This window comes from Plectropomus leopardus, chromosome 18 (assembly GCF_008729295.1).
Source record: "Plectropomus leopardus isolate mb chromosome 18, YSFRI_Pleo_2.0, whole genome shotgun sequence".
Taxonomy (NCBI): domain Eukaryota; kingdom Metazoa; phylum Chordata; class Actinopteri; order Perciformes; family Serranidae; genus Plectropomus; species Plectropomus leopardus.
In genome coordinates this window covers 17,374,249-17,392,598 of record NC_056480.1, presented here as the reverse complement: position 1 = coordinate 17,392,598, position 18,350 = coordinate 17,374,249, and the positions used below count along the sequence as shown (strand labels likewise).

The window sequence follows — 18,350 nt, the reverse complement described above, 5'->3', positions numbered from 1 at the left end:
GTAAAACCAAGTGTAACCAAATCAGATATGATGCAGCATTCTGGTCAAAGTGACTTATAGTGTTTTGATGGAGAAATGAAGTGAAATGAACAAGTTTAATATACAATTTGGCATTCAGAAGCGTCTGCCTGAAGGCAGCAGCTGAACAAGGGACAAGTTTCCTGCCTGTTTTTGGTCACACCTGTCTTTTATCAGTCCCGTTAGTCCCTCCTTGATCCCAGAATCTTTCCTGCACTCCTGTTCAGTATTAAAGTCTTGTTTTTTCCACGCTAATGCTCCCTGCCACACCCTTGTTGTTAACAAATCCCTGTGTTCCTCTCCTTTTACCACCTGTGTCTTGTTTGTCTGATCACTTTCCAGTTGTATTACCTGCTTATTTCCAAAGCCTCCTCAGTACAGTTTGACAAGACAAAAGTCATCTCACTGAAGCCACAACTGCTGAAACAAAGAGGGCTTTTCTCACGATGATAGATCCAATCCAACTGTGAGTACAGCTGACACAGTGCATCTCTTTGTATTAATACATCTTATGCTGTTGCTATATACATCTAAAAACTGCCCTCTTTTGTGGAAATCCGAGTTTGACCTTTTGGTGATCTCTTTCTGTTGTTGTCATTTTGCAGGAAAAATTTAGTGTTTACATTTGGAGGTGCGACATCAGTGAAAGCAGCACATGTCACAATTCCATCTTATGAAGTCGTGACGGTGACAATAACAATCTCATTGGTCTTTCTTGGAATCTAAGCACTGACCAGTGAGCTTTCTTCAGGGTAGGTTTACGTGTATTCCCTGCCATTCATTTACTGAACGTAGTTAGTAACGTTGTGGTTATTTTTATAGCTTGTGAGATATTTATGAAGCTAGATAAAATTCTCAGCCAATTCTAAACTCATCTTTAATTAATTACTCTTCCTGTATTTTCAGAGATGTTACAAAGATGATCATTGGAATTATTGCGCTGAACGTCACTGGTGTACTCAAAATGGAAATTAAACTGGCGTGTGGATTCAATGCTTTTGTAATTGTCATCCTTGGCCTTATGTCATTGAAGGAAAACAAGGAATCAGCTGAAAAGAAGACAGCAGGGTAATGTAACAGTAAGTAATAATGCTTTGTTACGCTAAGATTTTTTTGGGTATCTTTACTTTTCATTTTGATATTTCTGTCAACTTTTACTTTTCTTCCACAATTTTTCCTAAAGAAAAATGTGTTCTTTTTCTTTGCAACATTTTCCCTACACATTTTACATACTTCCTACAAAACAGGGAGGGAACTGAGGAAGAAAAAAATGGATACATCCACCCATCCATCTGTCCATTGTTGTCCGTTCACGTATGGCGGGTTCACTGGAGCACCAAGCAGAGCAAAGCACTCCAGACGTTCCTCTCCCAAGCAATGCTTTCCAGTGCCCCTGTGGGCCCTTTAAGTTTACCAGGCGAGTTATTGAATTCCTCCAGTGTGTTCTGGGTCTGCCCATTTCAGTCACCACTGAACGAAGACATCAAGCCTCTGATGATCATTTCTCCCTCTTAAATTCACTGCCCAGGCGTGGACATCTAACAGGCCGGGAGGCCAAACACTGTAGTTCATATGTGATGACAATAAAGTTTCAAAGGTCTGTGTGCTGACAGACCTTTGAAACTTTATTGTCGTCACATACAAAGATGAGTTCAGAGGATGTAAACACAAAGCAGGTTTAGTTAATACACCCTCACTGCCAAAATGGGACATTTGAACTAGTTTAACTAGAACAACACAGTGTCTTATAAAATGCCACAAACTACATACATATGTAGTTTATAGAATGTGTGGAAGAATATGTATGATTTTGAAAACAATAAATACATTTATGCAACCTGATTCATGGAGTATACTTAATAAAAGGGCAAGTGTTCCACTTTTTATGTACATTAAGTGAACAAACTCAGCAATCTCAGAGAAGGGGCAAAAAAAGTTGTCATTTTTAGGATGTTTTTAACAGCAATGCTTGCACGCACGCACGCACACGCACTTAATGAAACCAGCTGGACTGAAACAAAAGACATATCTTGTTTCTTGTAAAACAACTTTAATGAGTCGAGTTCAGTCTTTCCCAACTCTGACATCAGAGCACAAATATTTCACAGATATAAGACGGACTGAGCCGTTGACCAATTACACATTAACAGTGTACTTACTTGTGTCCATAAACACGTGACTAATGAAGAGTTACAGAGTTCAATTTCTTAACAGTTGTTCCTGAACATTTCTGTCAGTGTTACATTTTCATGTGTGGTTAATGGAAGTGTGTGTGTATGTGTGTGTGTGTGTCTTTTCTGGTCGGTTCAGCTGTGGCTGGACGCAGGAGGACCTGGCTGAGCTGGTGCTATCCCATCAGGTTGTGAGGACGGGTCTGAGACACAAAACAGAAGAAGATAGTATCATTATACCAACAGAGTCTGACCATAGATAAAATAACAAAAAACAGCATTTTGAACCAGTAACGAAAACTCACACATGCCATTGGGAGCTCCAGGGTGACGAGGGGCCATCACCTGAGTGTTTCCCCCACCAGGCATCATCCGGTTGGGCATGGCCTGACCTGACGGAGGAGGCAGGGCTAAATTGAAATGAGAGTACCAGAGATGTTAAGCGCAGGAACAAACCATTACTTAAAGGTGAAAATGTGTCAGTGGTTTTGTCCTTAAAAAAATAACATTATTTTTGGGTGTGTCACTTCTTAGACAGCTTTAGATTTTTGTGTGTGGTCAGACCTGATTGCTGCATTGTGTATCCCGGCTGACTGTGCTGCTCCCTCTGCTGGCGAACCTTCATCTCTGCCTGTTTCAGCTGCTCAGTGTGGAACGTCTGTCTCTCGGACAGGAGCTGCTGCCGCTGCTGCTCCAGCTGCATGACACACACGTACACGCAGACATTAGATTCTTTCTTTTACATTTCAGGAATTAAAGATTGGCTTTGGCAGATATTCATGTTCACTCACAGCCTCTTTCTCACGGTCCATTATGGTCTCCAGCTCCTCAAAGTGCCTCAGTTTGATCTCTAGCTTCTTCATCTGGGTCTCCACCAGCAGAGCCACCAGGGACTTGATCTTCCTCTCCTCTACTGCTGCCAAGTGCTGCAGTCACACGAGGCAAAGACGCAGAAAGTGAGAAGAGGTTAGAAGAATAGACACAATAAATGAGTACAGAAGTGCATGGGTAAGCAAATTTGACAGTTGAGAAGGAAGGAAATTAAAAAGGTAGCAGAGGTAAAGATAAAAGAGAGAAAACCCTGAGGAAGAGGAGAAAAGATAAGAGGTACGAGGAAGGTAGAATAAATTGGGTGTGACAGAGCATGGCAAGGAGGGAGAGAGGAAATAAATTAAGAGAGTGAATGAAAGGAAACTACAAAATCAATCATTGGTAACAAGAGGCGGCGCATAAGTGATCTCACTCATGTAGGGAAGATTGGGAAAAACCAAAAGTCTGAAAAGAACTTCTTGGTTTACAATAAAACACAATGTGGAATCAAACCCACTTTACAGGACCATTTATTTCATTTATAACCTGCATTAAAACATTTTTCAAATAATCCCCATCTATAATCTGTCAGATATATTGTATATCCTACATATACACTTGTGTGCAAAGAATGATCTGAAAGATGGTGTCTGTCTTGGCTGCTAGAAAAACAGTGGCAAGACTGAAAAAGACCCCTCTATTTAAGATGACAACCATTGCTTCACTTTCCATCCCTGTGATTGGTCGGTTTTGAAGTGGAAGGGTGGGACTTTACCTTGGCTTTTGTGGCAGCTGAAGCAAGAGCAGCTGCTGCTGCCGTGGCAACGCTGCCCTCCACCAGATCCTGCTCCATCACTCTTCCCTCATCCACGTCTCCCCGCCCTAAACTCTCATCGTCATCCCCCCTTCCTGGAACAGATAAGAGAGTTTCATTAGACAGACATGCACGTGCGCACACATAGTGCATTAACTGGACACATTTATATACCGTCTCTGTCCTCTGCAAGTATATTTTCTGCGTTTTCTCTTTTGACTAGGTCTCCCTCCACTTTGGCCCCACTGGGTTCTGCCTTCAGCCCATCTGCCCTTGAAGGGACCTGGAACAGATCCAAATGTGCACACACTTAAGGTAAGCCACAAAAAACATCGAGAGCAGCTGCAACAAAACTATATCTGAGATCTTACAGCTGACTCACCTGGTGGGAGGTGGAGTTTGTTTCTATTTTGTCTGCATCCATCGACTCTGAAGGACAGAGGAAGACAGAATAAGAGATGCATTGGGGAGAACAATATTTATTTGTGTGTGATTATGTGCATGTATTACCTGTTTTGTCAGGCTGGTTGGATGTTTCAGAGACCTTATCCGTCGCCTCCTCCTGCACTCGGGAAAACTCCTCTGAAGACATAGATGTAGAATCAAAACCATACAATAATCCATACTACACAGATATTTACACTCCTCCTTCTCTGTCCTCTCACCTAGTGCGGCCTTAGCTGCGGATGATGCCACCCGCGGGTCAACCACGGATGCCAGGAAGGCCACAGTGCTCATGACGGGGTTTTCTGATTGACTGAAAGGCACAGGCTGGTACGCTAGTGGGCCGAGGGAGGCAGATGAGTCCTCTAGGTAAGGGTCTTCTATCGGCAGACGAAGGAAGTGGAGGATACACTCGTCCTGAGTTCTGGAGCCTACATGCTCGGATACTTTGTTCCAGTCATCTCTGTAGACCTCTAAGGCCTGAGAGTGACAGAGGGGAAAGACAGAATAACAGGCGAGGCAGAGAAGAGATTGTAAAACGTTAAACGTCAATCACCATGTAATAAAAAAATTAAGCATTTTCACTGGAAGATAAGAGTCGCGTATAAAAAGGGTGTCTAGGGGTGTCAGGCACATAAATTCCTTGTCAAAATAATAAATAAAAAAAAATATAAGAAAGTTTTGGACAAATCATCTTTTTCTTATTTAAGCTAGTTAAGAAGGAAAGTAATACACAAGTGGTCCCGTCTTTTATGCAGGTATACAAAATTTAGAATGAGTTCGGCTTATCTAAATTTTGCCAACAGGTAAGTGCAAGTATTATGTGAAAAGACATAAAGATATTTTAAGATTTGTAACATCAGAAAGGTGGACTTTTGCGCATTTTGACAAAAAAGAAATTAAAAGATGGATCAATTACAGCAGATACATTCAAACTGAAGACTTCAATGACTTATAAGGCCTAATATCTATGATAGAAATCCAAAAGTTAGTGTCTTACCTCTAAAAGCAAAAGCGTCTCTTGCTCTGTCCATTCCCTTCCTGCACTTGCTCCTTTCGTCTGAGACAGATGCCATAAAAATATTACAATTCTTATTTAAAGACATTTAAAAATTCACAGAAATTGTTAAAAAAAGAGAGATTAGTATATTAAAAAGGGGAAAACAATTGAGAAAAAATATGTCAACATGTAAATGTAAAACTAGGTAATTTTACGAAAAAGGGTTGCAACGGATTATCAGTTTACAGTAAACCGTAATAAAAAGAAAATTGGTGGTTATCCTGTGTACTTCACATGCACCTTTACTTATCTACAGTATTAATTTTATTTAATGTTCTAAAAAAAAAGCAAATGAATGGAAAATGGAACGGAAAACATTTATTCAAACAATAACAACATACCGTTGCAACCCTGTGTGCAAAACATGATTTAAACTATCTTAAAACAAGAAAAGTTTTTTTTTTAAAAAAAGCCATTTTCACTATTTTTGTATGGTTACTGTGTGAGACCTTAGGGTGCTTCTTGGTGTAGATGTCGGAGCGAAGACCAAAGTTCTGGCAGTCTGAAGGCTTCTCTCTGCTCTTTTCTGGGAAATACAGCATGTGCTGAGAGGCTGACACCTGCAGGAGTGAGAGTGGGGCGCCGAGTTTATCAGGATGCAATCAGACATCTCTGTAGAGCTGCTGTCACGTGCTCCTGTATGTGTGTGTGTGTTTGTTTTACCTGCAGGGGTTTGTGTTGTAGGGGGGCCAGCCCGGACGGTGTGTCAGCCAAAACATTAAAATGGGGGGTGGGTGGGGGTCCCATGGGGAGTGGTCTGCTCTCTGCATCCACCTGGTAGTTAATCAAACCCCACTGCTCCAAAAACGCATGAACCCTGGACACAAAGAATATTTTATCCTTCTGTTCATTTCTACAGTGTTGAAGCTATAAAAATGCACCCACATATGGATGTAAATACACTGACAAATCCACTCGTGTCACGTTGTACTTAAAAGTAAAAGCTGCTTTTGAGATGCATTAAAAGCACCACATACCGATTGTTTCATCCCAACACTAACAGATTGAATTTGTTCGCACATTTATATTTCAGAACACCCACATACTGCACTTACTCAAGCAGATACAGCGAGACAATGCATGATGGCAAACACCCACACACTAAGTCATACCTCATGACTGCACAGACGTCTCCAGTGAGGTTGCGTCTGCAAGACGTTGAACTGAGATATTCCTGGGGGTTGAGCCGGTATGTGTCGATCATGAAGTTACGGTACGCCAGGTAGCTGCAGTGTGCAGGACAAAAAAAGGTTTTTTAGTGACACCATCTCCATAACTGGATCAGACTTGATTGTTAAAAGTCTTAAATTCTGCAGTACTCACATTTCTGGAGATTTGGACTTGTTCTTTCCATTGAAGAATTCAGGCAATGCACGTTTCTCTATGGAGTGAGTGCTGGAATATATGGAAAGGTTATTGGGGATTAGGTTATGAATTTGAGTATGTGCTGAAGAATGCATCTGTGTGTGTTTTCATTTACCTATTATAATTGAACCAAGATGTGTAGCTTGGTATTATGATGTGATGGGTTTGTTCTGTGATGTTATCCTCTCCCTCTGACAGACGAGGTATCTCCGCTCTACCCTCCTCATCTTCCTACACACACACACATACACCCACACATACAGACACAAGGTGCATTTAGTACCATTATAACATCAAAGACAATACATGAGGCAGATTTCTCAGACCTCCTGCAATTAGAAAACATTTTCACTGAGATGAAGTGACATCATATTTACCCTTCCTGGGAAGTCATCCTCCTGTTCATCTGAAAGAAGAAATTTTCAGGAAGGGTGAAAATTCAAGGTGCATTTACACAAACAAAATACCAGCCTTAATTCATTCTTTTTTATTGTTGTAAGAATCATTTACAAATGCTACATTTCTTTATAGAAAAAATTCTTCACCCCAAAAATGATCATTTTTATATCAATTACTCACCCGATGTTGCATTAATACATAAAGAAAACATTGCTTTTCTTATCTAAAAACAAAACAACTCTTGATTAACTCTTGAAACAAATGGGACTGTTTTTAATGACCGCAAATCTGTTTCAAAACATCTGTTTACAAACTCCCACACAACTCACGCAAATCCAAGTCTCAGGCAGAGCTGAGAAGCAGGATTTCAATGGAATGCACACGCAGAGATCAGACAAATGTACTTGCCCAGATGCGTTACTTGTTTTTAAATAGTAACGTTTTAGCAAAAATGCATGTGCATGTAAAGTACTGAGCAACTGACGGATATATGAGACGTAGATTATACTGTACAAGTTGTGAGAGCATCTTTAAACTGATGTTTTGATATAGTTTTGCTGTTTTTAAACGTAGCCCCCCTTTATGTAATTTCTTTAAGAATTTTCTCAAGTTTTTGGATTCCATATTTATTGGAGGAATGCAAGAAGAATTGTTTTTTTTTTTATGAATTTGAGGTAATACCAGACGAGTAATGGATGTACAAATGATATTTTGGGGTTTGAAGTATCCCTTGAAACATTAGCTATAACACTTAACCTACCCAGGTCAGCCATGGTCCCTCCTTTGACAGGAGTATTCTCACTGTCCTTCTTCAGGTTGACTACAAGAACATAAGAAAATAATTTAGAGATAAAAGCTACTTTAATGAATAATTCTATGTGGCAAATTTCCTAGTCATTATTTTTTAGTGTTTTACCATTTTTGGGTAGTATAACCTCCTCCATGTTAGGAACAGGGGTAGGGTCCTCCATGTCTTTGGTCAGGTCCTCCTCTGGCTCTTCCTCCTGTTGTCCACGCCTTCTCCTGTGCACACACACAAAAATAAATGTTGAGACTACACACTAAATTACCAAAACAAAAACATACCCTCCTGTTTGATTAAAACAGTTGTTTCTTACCCCTTCTTTCCTTTCTTCCTGCCTTCAGAGGCAGGAGGAGAGGGGGAGCGTCTTCTCTTTTTGGAAGGGGTGGGTTTGGAGTCCTGCAACAGCGCAAAGAGGTACATGATGAAAAACCAACAAAGCCAGAGTTTAAACATCATTGACTGAAATATCAGAGCTCAAGATCAAGATGTTTGGAAAATGAAAGTCCCCTCATTTACGATTTCCTCTATTTTCTGCCAGGAAAAAGAGGAGGATTAATGCATTAATAATTGAGAGCACCTTCCTGCCCACAAGCCCTCTAGACAGCCAACAGCTTCACACAAACCTGGTCGTCTCTGAGGTGAATACGTCGTCGGAGAATTATTGGTTCATTCCTCTCATCCACACAATAGTCCTCTTCATTCATCCATTCGTTGAAAACATCTGTGTCCAGAACCCAGCCAGCATGGACCTGGAGCACACCCACCCATACAAAATTTGCGTTAATGTGCATACTGGTGCATCTCATCTAGCGCCCAAAAAAAGCCCACATAAAAGAACATATAGAAAAAAACAACAACATAATTGACTTAGACTTATTGATAAAGTGTAAATGTAAACGTAGCAAAAACAAAAATGGTTGTGTAATCTAGTACAGCATTAACAGCATCATGTTTTTGGTATGTGTGCTGCTTTACTGACCCGCCACGGCTTTTCTGAATGTGGTGGCTCTTCAACCTCTCCTTCAACATCACTCGCGGACAGCCAACTGTCGTAACTGTTAAAAAAGTGGCAAGCGACACAATAAGTATAAGTATTGTGTTTATGTATGAGCATCTTTGTCTGTGCTCGTGTATTACCTGTCAGGGTGCATGCCCCAGTGTACCAAAACATGTTTGTCTTTACGCATTACAGGACGCATCCATTCATCTAAAAATAAATGTGTCAGAAACAATTTATTAGATTATATACGTGCCAAGTAGCCCTTTAAAGGAAAACAAACACATATTCACACAAAAACTTTAACTCACCTTCCTCTGTCGAAGCGGGTGAGGGGCAGATGTGGTGACTGGCGAGCGTTCGGTCCTCAGTGAGTGTAGCCTGTGGTGGGACAAACTGTGACCCTGTAGCACTGATACTGAACTACATTATCAGAGCTATGCAGAGTTTCATATGCTCGCTACTTTTCAAGTCATCTAGACGTGCCTATGTGTACATCAACCTAAAACACTTTTGTCTTCATCACACTGTTCGCTCAAAGGTAATTCACTCGAGCAGAACTTTACCTGGTGTTTGGTAATAATATCCGTAAGTCTGCTCGTCAGCTCCTCATCCAGTGTAGGGTCCACATATACCACAGGCAGTGACATACATTTGTTCTGTAGACAATCAAAACACATGCACACATTTATTAGTGTTGCATCTCTGGTGAGGTTAATTTGTGTGTATTTATATGAGTCTATGTCACCTGGATCAGTGCTCTTTCGATAGCACCAAACATCTCGACATTCCTTTCAGTTCTGGATGGATTCTGCAGGTCAAACCTGCGCCTATAAAAGAAAGAGAACAGAAGAGAGATGATATGAAGGATACTATTACGAAAAATGCAAAGACATTACAGGCATGCTACTCACCAGCCTTGTTCAGCCTTGAACTTGTAGGCAGTGCCAAGGATGTGGCAGAGTCCACCCCCTGGCCGCAGGTCCAAGAAGTACTGTGCCTGCAGAGAAATTGTAAAAATCAACAGTCTGTTTTGTTCTATATGTTTTAAACACATCTTGCCAGATCTTCCGTCACTTTACTCTTTTCGCTGTCTAATGAGGACCACAACTGGTAGATGCTTCAAGATTTTTGGTGTTTTTATCCTTGAATATTCTAGATATACAATATCAAAACTTGACTTGATAAAATCAAATTGCTTGTATATGTCACACTAAAAAAAAAAGACAGTACAAGGTGTAGTGCAATTCTTTTGTACCAAGCTCCAGAATACAAATAACAAATAGGAAAAATTGAATAGATTGCATAAACGCATAATAATTGCAATAGTGTTGTCACACAAATGTATCTATCCATTTACAAGAACATATCATCACATCTTGGCATGCAATTTGAGAACTGCTAACAATCAAACGATCAGGTATTATAAATTCAGAGTGAAGTGTAACGATTACAAAAACGGACTTACAGGCAGTTTGGTGAGCGCAGGACTGGTAGCTTGTCTGCCAAAGGCATCCTCTTGAAACTGAAGAAGCTGTAGGATCACTGCAGCCAGAGCCTGACATGATGGAGCATCCACCAGCACATACTGACAGACACACAAACGTAATCGGAGCTTTTATGAGGCATATGAGGAGAATGTAGTATCATCATGCTTAATGCAACCCACTGCGTTTTACCGATAGCATCGCCACCTAAACTCTTGTATTTGTTTTGATTAACCTCTGAGACTTAACTAAAGTTGGACCTCATATTTTATATTTATTATTTTAAATAAACACGGCACTCTTTAACTTCACCACACAAATCTTGCAGACTAGTGTAAACGTAACGTTATTCAGCATGAGTCGTTTGTTTACAGTCTGAGCCATGCTAGCAGGGGGCGGCTAGCTTGTTAGCTAGCTTTCTGACCAGCTAACTACCTTTTTGTAGTGCTTCCCGATCCACTGTCGCACCACCTCCAGCTGGGCTAAAGTGTCTGGGCTCTCCCAGAACCTGGCGGACGGACTGCTGTCTTTTTTCCGGTGTGTGGATGTTCCGGAGCTGGTTTGGCTTGTCCCGGGAATGCCGAGGTTTGTTCCTCCGGACATTGTGGCCATAACAAAACGAGGATATTCTCAAATGGGAGAACAAAACTGGCTAGCGCGCTTGCTAGCTTTGGAGTTCTCGTTTTGTCTCGCGAGACGCAACGTGACTGTCGCAGTTCGGCATAAGGGTTTTCAATTTCTGAGTAATTAACTATGTATTATTTTTACATTTTCTTTTTTTTTTTTTTTTACAAATTTATCGTATGCTTTTTTGATTTATTATTATCCCTTTAAAATACACCATAAGTGTTTGAGTGTTTGTTATGCACAACAGAATACATACCGTTGTTAAAATATAGGGCTTTTACTTTGAAGTTTAACACAACAAGGAAATAACAGCGCGAGTCATGTAAACAGAAGTGAAGTGACATAGGTCGGTGGCAACTCTTTAATTTCAAGCTACGTGTCGAATAATTGTTTGAAAATGTATATATAATAAGGTTAAATCTCTTAGCATTGTTTTATACGAATTGTTTTGTTGCAAAAACTTCCGCTTTCTTGTAATTTTCCAAGAGTCAGTCACAATGTCTGTCAGGAAAACAAACTCCTGTACAGCTGACTGTCTACTCAGCAGAAGGAGCGCATGATATTTTTCCGTCTCCTTCTATAATTGGATATCTCCAAAACCGCAGACTCCACACCCCTCACAGCAACCAGGAAACTACTCTTCGTGTCACTGCAGCACCCCTGTGAGTAACTCATTAACTCATCCTCTCACTACATGTTCTCCTGCAGGCCCTGAGATCCTATGGGTGTCCAGGGTCTGACCACCTATGTGGAGGGGAACAGAAACTTCCTCCAGGATGTGAAGTTCAGGGACAGCCGCCTGGTTATTGATGGCTGCAGCTTGTATTTCCGTCTCTACTTTAACCACGGTCTGGACCAGCAGCATGGAGGGGACTATGATGCTTTTGCTTGCCTGCTCACCCAGTTCCTCTCTGCATTGGCGGCCTGCAACATCCAGCCATATGTGGTACTGGATGGAGGTGAGGATGCTTTGGAATTGCAGTGTCTATCGGCAGTGGTGGATGAAGTACCTAAAAGCCATACTAAACGTAGAGATATCTAACCAGAAAATGATTGTGGTAGAAGTTTAATTCACCTATTAGAATATTATTCGAGTAAAAGTCTTAAAGTATCTGATATTTACTGTACTTAAGTATCAAAAGCAATGTTATAATGTTAAATAGGAGTCGACAGATTATCAGCCTGGCCGATTATTGGGGCCGATATTTAGCATTTTGCTGATTATCTGTATTGGAAAATTTAATGATCACCGATAAAATTAATTGTTAGTATAGTGTTAGCATGGGAGGAACTTTTACATTGTAAAACCTCAGGCAACTATTTTTATTTATTCATTTTTAATTTAAATTTTCTCTTGACTTAATAAAAATAAATTAATAAAAGTTTCAGTTTTCATTAAACATTTGCTAAAGGCAATTAAACAAAATTTTGTGTTGGAGTTTGTTGTATTCCAAATTCTAAATATTGACAGAAAGATTTTTAATTTTATTGTAAATGCATAGCGATTCCAAATATTGATTATCAATCTCATTAACCACGTTGTATACGAACAAGTAAAGGCTGGTTTTAAAAAGAAAAACAAAGCGGCCTGAATTCTGTGGATTATTTAGGTCATTTTGATGAAGGCCACAAGCTAAAATATGTTGTTATTGCTATAAAGTTCTTCGAAATACTACCAGTGTTGCTGGAGCTTGGACCTCTTTTGATATATTATCTTTTCCAAGCACCCTGGTAGTAGGTGAAGTTGTGAAAGAAACCCTCACCCTGCTCCTACAGTAAAATACTCCAAAACATAGAAATGTAGTGGAGTAAAAGTATACCTTTTATTTAGGAAATGTAGTGGAGTAAAAGTGAAAGGTGACAGAAATATAAAAACTTACGTACAGTACAGATGCTTCCAAAATATACTTCTGTATTGTAACAAAGTATTGTTACTTTTATAAACTACACCACTGCCTATGAGTTTCTTATTTTTTAGGAAACTCAACTTTTTAAAATTCATTATATGAATGTTTCCATGTTTAAACATCAGTCAGAGATTTCATTCAGTTTAAGACTTCCCATGAACCACAAGACCTGCCTTTGGGTTTGAAAGGCAAATTCTCCTTAAATAAATAACTGTCCATTAGGTTTGTCGGCATTTGTAACACCAACAGATATTTTTTTCTGTCTTTTTTTATGTTAATAAGGGATTGACCCCAGTGAAAAGAAGTTTCCCACTCTGCGCCAGCGTCTGCAGTCCAAGATAAAGGAGGCGGACAGTCTCTCCCACGGCCGCAACGGCTCTGTACTCCCCATCCTCACACGAGATGTCTTCATTCAGGTCCTCGTCCAGAGAGGAGTCCCACTGTTCCAGTGTCCAGCGGAGGCTGACTGGGAAATTGCGTGCTTGGCTCGACAGTGGAACTGCCCAGTTCTGACCAACGACAGCGACTTTTATATCTTTGACCTGCCAGGTGTGGGTAGAGACAGGACTTTAACTCTTTGAAACTTGAATAAATTGGTTTGATTTCTTTCAAAAACATGGGAAGAAGGCAAATAGCAACAAATGAAGAAATTACTCCAAAATTAACAAGAAATTAGTTTAAAAAAAAAAGATCAAGAAAATTACCTGAAATTATTTTAAAAGGAAAAGAAAGAAAGTTAAAAAAGGACAAAAAAGACTTGGAAAAAGTGCTTTAAAAATCTTAATAATTCTGGAACATAACTTTAAGTATGTAATTATAGTAATTCTGAAAATATGTTTTTTCCTAGCTTTTTTCTTTTTCCCTTCAAAATTCTCCCTAAATTTGAAAAAAAAATTGCCATCAACACAAGTCCACAAAGACCTTTGTAATGAGTGATAGTGATAGTATATAGCTGTTGTTTTACATGTTGTTTATATGCTTTGTTTTCCTAGGTGGTTATCTGCCACTCCATTTTTTCCAGTGGACCAATCTGAACGGTAAAGCCTCTCACCGCTACATCTCGGCTCGCTGCTACACCACTAACGGGCTGTGTCGCTGGTTTGGGGGCATGAACCAGGAGTTACTGCCCCTGTGTGCCGTCCTGGCTGGTAATGACTACGGCACTCCAAAAGATACTGAGACACTCGTGAGCCTGATAGATGTGAGTGCAGCAGGGAGAGGTGGCGGCAGAGGTAAAGGCAGAGCACCCGCTTCACGCATCGAGGGCTTTCTCCTCTGGTTGTGCTCTTTTTCAAGTCCTGCTGAGGCTTTGGAGGAAGTGAGCAGGCTAATGGGGGAGGAAGGTGGAGGCGGTAGGGGCAAGAGAGGACAGAAGGGTGGGCTCAGTTCCCAGCTGTGGGCAGGTATGCAGGAGTACCACATCACCGCTCAGAGCTCTCTGGCTCGCTGGTTCTCTGGAGGTAAGGCGGCTCCTGGAGGGCGGATCTCTGGGCTGCCAGAGTGCCTGTCGCTGGCTGCAGCGCAGGGACTGTTGGCTCCTTTGGTTGTAGATGCTGTAGTGATGCATAGAGTCCTGCTCATCCCACAGGTGGAGAACAGCAAGCTAGCCAGCAGTCATTGCAGTGCCAGAGCCATACGCCAGGCCATATATGGAATATTACTGAAGAGAGGCCAAGATGTCCAAGCAGGAGGTATGAGGGGCCAAGAAAACATCAGCCAGGGTACACGAGGGCGAGGGGGAAGGGGGCGAGGAGGTGGTCATGTTGGTGGAGGTAGGGGTCAGGGCATCATTTTACCCACACAGCAGGGTGCTAATGTAGGATTTGGCATTGAACAAGCAGCTACAGTGCAGGCTCAGGGCTCTAATGCCCCAATCAGTGTAGAGGAGTACGACCGTGTGGATCTGAACTTAAAGAAAAACCAGGTGGAAGCACATCAGCCCAGAACCTCCCTGCGTCTAGATACACTCGGCCAGGTAAACATGACAACAAAAATGATATGTGTTTCTTGAATTCATAGAGTACTGTGCAGAAGTCTCAGGACACCTTAAACTATGATCGTACATATTTATTCCTCAGTAGTCTCTTTACTAAAATACAACCAGAACATACAGAAAATATTTATAGAGTATTAATAATGCGAGTCTTTTGTGTGTTTCCCTGATTAGTTTCACCTTTCTTGTATCTTGTTTGTCCTTCCTTGTTAGGGTCTTCTCTGCACACCTGTTCTGTTTTAGTCTTTTTCTGTGTTTTAATGCATTGAACATGTTTTCTGTATTCTTTGTATCTTAATAAAGAGACATATATATTATAAAAATCAACAAATTTATGGTGGCCTAAGACTTTTGCACAGTACTGTAGTTTTTATGTGAAATCACTTATGATTTATCCAGGCTCCTGTGGCAGTTCGTCTTGCTGTCCTGTTAGAAGTCTTGGGGACGAAGGAGTCTGCCCTAACTGCTGTTCCTCCCCACCTGAGGCTGGCTGTAGCAGTGACAGCCTTCTGGGTGCGAGAGGCCACACCGACGCCCTCACAGCCTCAGCTCCAGGCTTTGGTGCTTGGGATGGTTTACGGAGAGCTGACCTTGAACAACCAGCCAGGAGCTACCCACTACCAACATACCGGTTAGTTGTGTTGTATCTTTTGTTACAAAAACACATTTATCCCAGCAACAAGACAAACAGCCATCTATCCTTTATGATCAAAAACCTGTTGCGTATCATCCCAGTCCCTCAGCTGAACTGGGCTGCAGAGCGCAACGTGTGGTCAGGGCTTGATCGACAGCGTGTGAGGCCAGGGGAGAGACGGGGCTTGGATGTTGGAGCGGCTCACAGTTTCAGCCAATGGCAGGCCTGCCTCTGGAGCACACTGTGTCTTAATCAGCTGTTGCTGCTGCCACTGCCTGAACCGCACCTATCATGGTAAGACCTGAAAGAGGAGAGAGAAAACACTGTATTTTCCACAGATGAAAACCAGAGTTGCAATTATCAACTATTTGATCAATTAATCTGTTATTTCTTGGATCATTTAGTCCAGGTTAGGCCTGTATTTCAGTATTTCATACATTTTTAGGAAGACAACAAAATGAAATGATTTATAAAGTTTAGATTATTGTTCGAGATATTAATTTAAATAAAATCTCACAGGATAAGCCCAGAACCCCTTGCGTCTAGGTAAACATGACAACAAAAATTATGTATTTCTTGAATTCATACAAGTACTGTGCAGAAGTCTCAGGACACCTTAAACTTTGTCGTTTTAGCAAGGTTATAATGATAGTACATATTTATTCCTCAGTAGTCTCTTCACTAAAATACAACCCGAACATACAGGAAATATTTATAGAGTATTAATAACGCAAGTCTTTTGTGTGTTTCTCTGATTAGTTTCACCTTTCTTGTGCCTTGTTTGTCCTTCCTTGTTAGGGTTTTCTCTGCACTCCTGCTCTGTTTTAGTCTTTTTTGCACCACCCTTGAGTTTCCTGCCACACCTGCATTTGTTAGCTAATCCATGTGTTTCCCTCCTGTTCGCTTTGTCCACCTGTGTGTGTCGTTGTCTTGATTAGTGCCTTCTGTGTATATATACACACCTGTGTGTTCCCCTTTATTCCTACTCACAGGATAAGAGCACAGTGAAGACCTGATCACAGACTATCTTCACAGAGCCTCCACTCTCTGCTAAACAGCCTTGTCCTGGATTAGAAAAGTACGCAGTTAAAACAACCTAACCGAACAATGGACAAGCGTCAGGGAGAATGTAATAAAGAAAGGGAATCATATAAAAATGTCCTAAAAATATCAGGAAAACTCATCTCTGATGCAGTATTTACAGGAAATAATCTGCTCACAATACTAAAAGAAAATTCATCCAAATTGCTGTTTTACACAAACTTGTGTTTTTAAATGTTGTTATGATGCTTGAATTTTTATGTTAAAATTATATTTTTATTAGAGTTGTCAAAAATATTGATTCATCAATATACTGAAGGACTATATGAAACAGTTTCAATACTCATTTTCTGCAGAATCGATACACCGGTACTTGCTGAGCTCTTCTCACTGTCTCTTATATTTAATGTTTGCTGCAGTCATTCTGCTGTTCTCTGCTACTAACCACCAATCTCTAACTGTATCAAAGTTAGAAATTCCAAAATTTTGACAAGACTCGTTGATATGTTAAACATGTTTAATTTGTATGAGAACTAGATGATTTACCATAGCTTAAGTTGAAATTAATGAATAAATAATTTTTTTAGCCACCACAAGTGAACACCTGCAAGCCTGGAACCTGACATTGTTTTTAAAAAATGTGTTTTTTGAATGTTAACCAACGTAAAAATCCAATAAATTTAAAGTTTATCAGCTCCTGAAAAATTTTAAACAAACAAAAAAAAATACATGAAGGACTTGACTATCCACCATGGTTGAGTGGAAAAAATGTAAATTTTGTGATCTGGTTGCCTCCCTGTGTGTGTATGCGTGTGTGTGTGTGTGTGTGTGTGTGTGTGTGTGTGTGCGTGTGCGTGTGCGTGTGTGTGTGTGTGTGTGTGTGTCTCTCTCTCTCTCTCTCTCTCAGGTTGTACAGTGGTACACTGGTGCACGGCCTCCTCAGGTATCTGAAAGGAGGCCAAGTTGCTGAATCCCTCCTTGCCGGGGGATTCTTATCTGGACAACTCTACTCCTCCTTGCTGGACGCTGTGAGGACCTGCGGCTCCAAAAGCCATCCCTCCTCTTCTGCAGCAGGGAGAGGGAGGAGAGGCAGAGGCCGAGGAAGGAGAGGAAGAGGAAGAGGAAGAGGGGGAGGTGGGAGAGGAGGAAGGGGAGGGGAGAGAGGGGCTGAGGAGATTAACAACAGGTTTGCTCTCCTGATGAGTGACGAAGAGTTTGATGACGATTGATGAGGAGGCAGAGAAAAATGAACTGATCGATAAGAAGCACTTGCTAGGGGCCAAATGAGGGAGGACATTCCAGTGTTTATCAATAACACACTCAGGGGATGCTACAGATTTCACCAGTGAATAACTACACCTCTTAATGTTGACCACTGAGCTTCTATCTCTATAACTTTATTGCACTAATTTAACCTCCAAAAGTGATATTTACCTGCCTGTGAAAACTTCTGTCGCTGTCTAAAATCAAGTGAGGTCAAAATATATCAAGCAAAATGTCGCAGTTTCCTATAGCCCACTCTTGCCATATTTTAGCAGATTTATGAGAGCTTTTTATTAAAGTAACGCCACTGTAATTTATGCATGTTTTCAACCTTGACTTAACGTCACCACAAGATTTAAACGGTGAATATACAGAGATGTCCTATCGTATCATCTCCTGTTTGGCAGCTAATGTCATCTTAATGAGTAAATCTTATTTTATCGCAGATGCCTTCAAACTCTGAATTTGGTGCTTGAGTTTACTCATCTTTATGTAATAAAAAATATAAATCAAAC

General features: G+C 40.8%; 2 protein-coding genes and 1 long non-coding RNA gene across 5 annotated transcripts; 2 read left to right on the top strand and 1 right to left on the bottom strand.

Moving 5' to 3' along the window:
- The first annotated feature begins 223 nt into the window (after positions 1-223).
- On the top strand, positions 224-1,879 carry LOC121958040. 2 transcript variants are annotated; one of them, XR_006106807.1, is made up of 4 exons: positions 224-484; positions 624-770; positions 925-1,097; positions 1,266-1,879. It is a non-coding gene; the product is annotated as an uncharacterized LOC121958040 (long non-coding RNA). The 2 variants fall into 2 exon arrangements; XR_006106806.1 differs by having other exon boundaries at positions 925-1,101.
- Positions 1,880-2,051: 172 nt separating this feature from the next.
- smarcc1b (SWI/SNF related, matrix associated, actin dependent regulator of chromatin, subfamily c, member 1b) lies at positions 2,052-11,057 on the bottom strand. Its single transcript, XM_042505928.1, has 28 exons — positions 10,806-11,057; positions 10,352-10,471; positions 9,798-9,883; positions 9,632-9,713; positions 9,450-9,542; positions 9,195-9,264; positions 9,024-9,093; positions 8,866-8,941; positions 8,510-8,635; positions 8,200-8,282; positions 7,998-8,104; positions 7,842-7,901; positions 7,060-7,088; positions 6,798-6,913; positions 6,641-6,712; positions 6,430-6,543; positions 5,981-6,134; positions 5,767-5,877; positions 5,258-5,317; positions 4,479-4,737; positions 4,324-4,395; positions 4,196-4,242; positions 3,988-4,096; positions 3,775-3,908; positions 2,981-3,115; positions 2,754-2,886; positions 2,495-2,599; positions 2,052-2,392 (listed from the first exon to the last, which is right to left on the bottom strand). Exons 1-28 carry the CDS (start codon positions 10,980-10,982, stop codon positions 2,325-2,327), a joined length of 2,868 nt encoding a protein of 955 aa, XP_042361862.1. The 5' UTR covers positions 10,983-11,057; the 3' UTR covers positions 2,052-2,324.
- aste1b (asteroid homolog 1b) lies at positions 10,871-18,349 on the top strand. Of its 2 annotated transcripts, none has more exons than XM_042505930.1 (7): positions 10,871-10,955; positions 11,706-11,956; positions 13,187-13,453; positions 13,897-14,879; positions 15,297-15,528; positions 15,633-15,825; positions 17,480-18,349. In XM_042505930.1, exons 2-7 carry the CDS (start codon positions 11,719-11,721, stop codon positions 17,799-17,801), a joined length of 2,235 nt encoding a protein of 744 aa, XP_042361864.1. In that variant the 5' UTR covers positions 10,871-10,955; positions 11,706-11,718; the 3' UTR covers positions 17,802-18,349. The 2 variants fall into 2 exon arrangements, with proteins under 2 accessions (XP_042361864.1, XP_042361863.1); XM_042505929.1 differs by lacking the exon at positions 10,871-10,955 and adding an exon at positions 11,290-11,343.
- The last annotated feature ends 1 nt before the right edge of the window (position 18,350 follows it).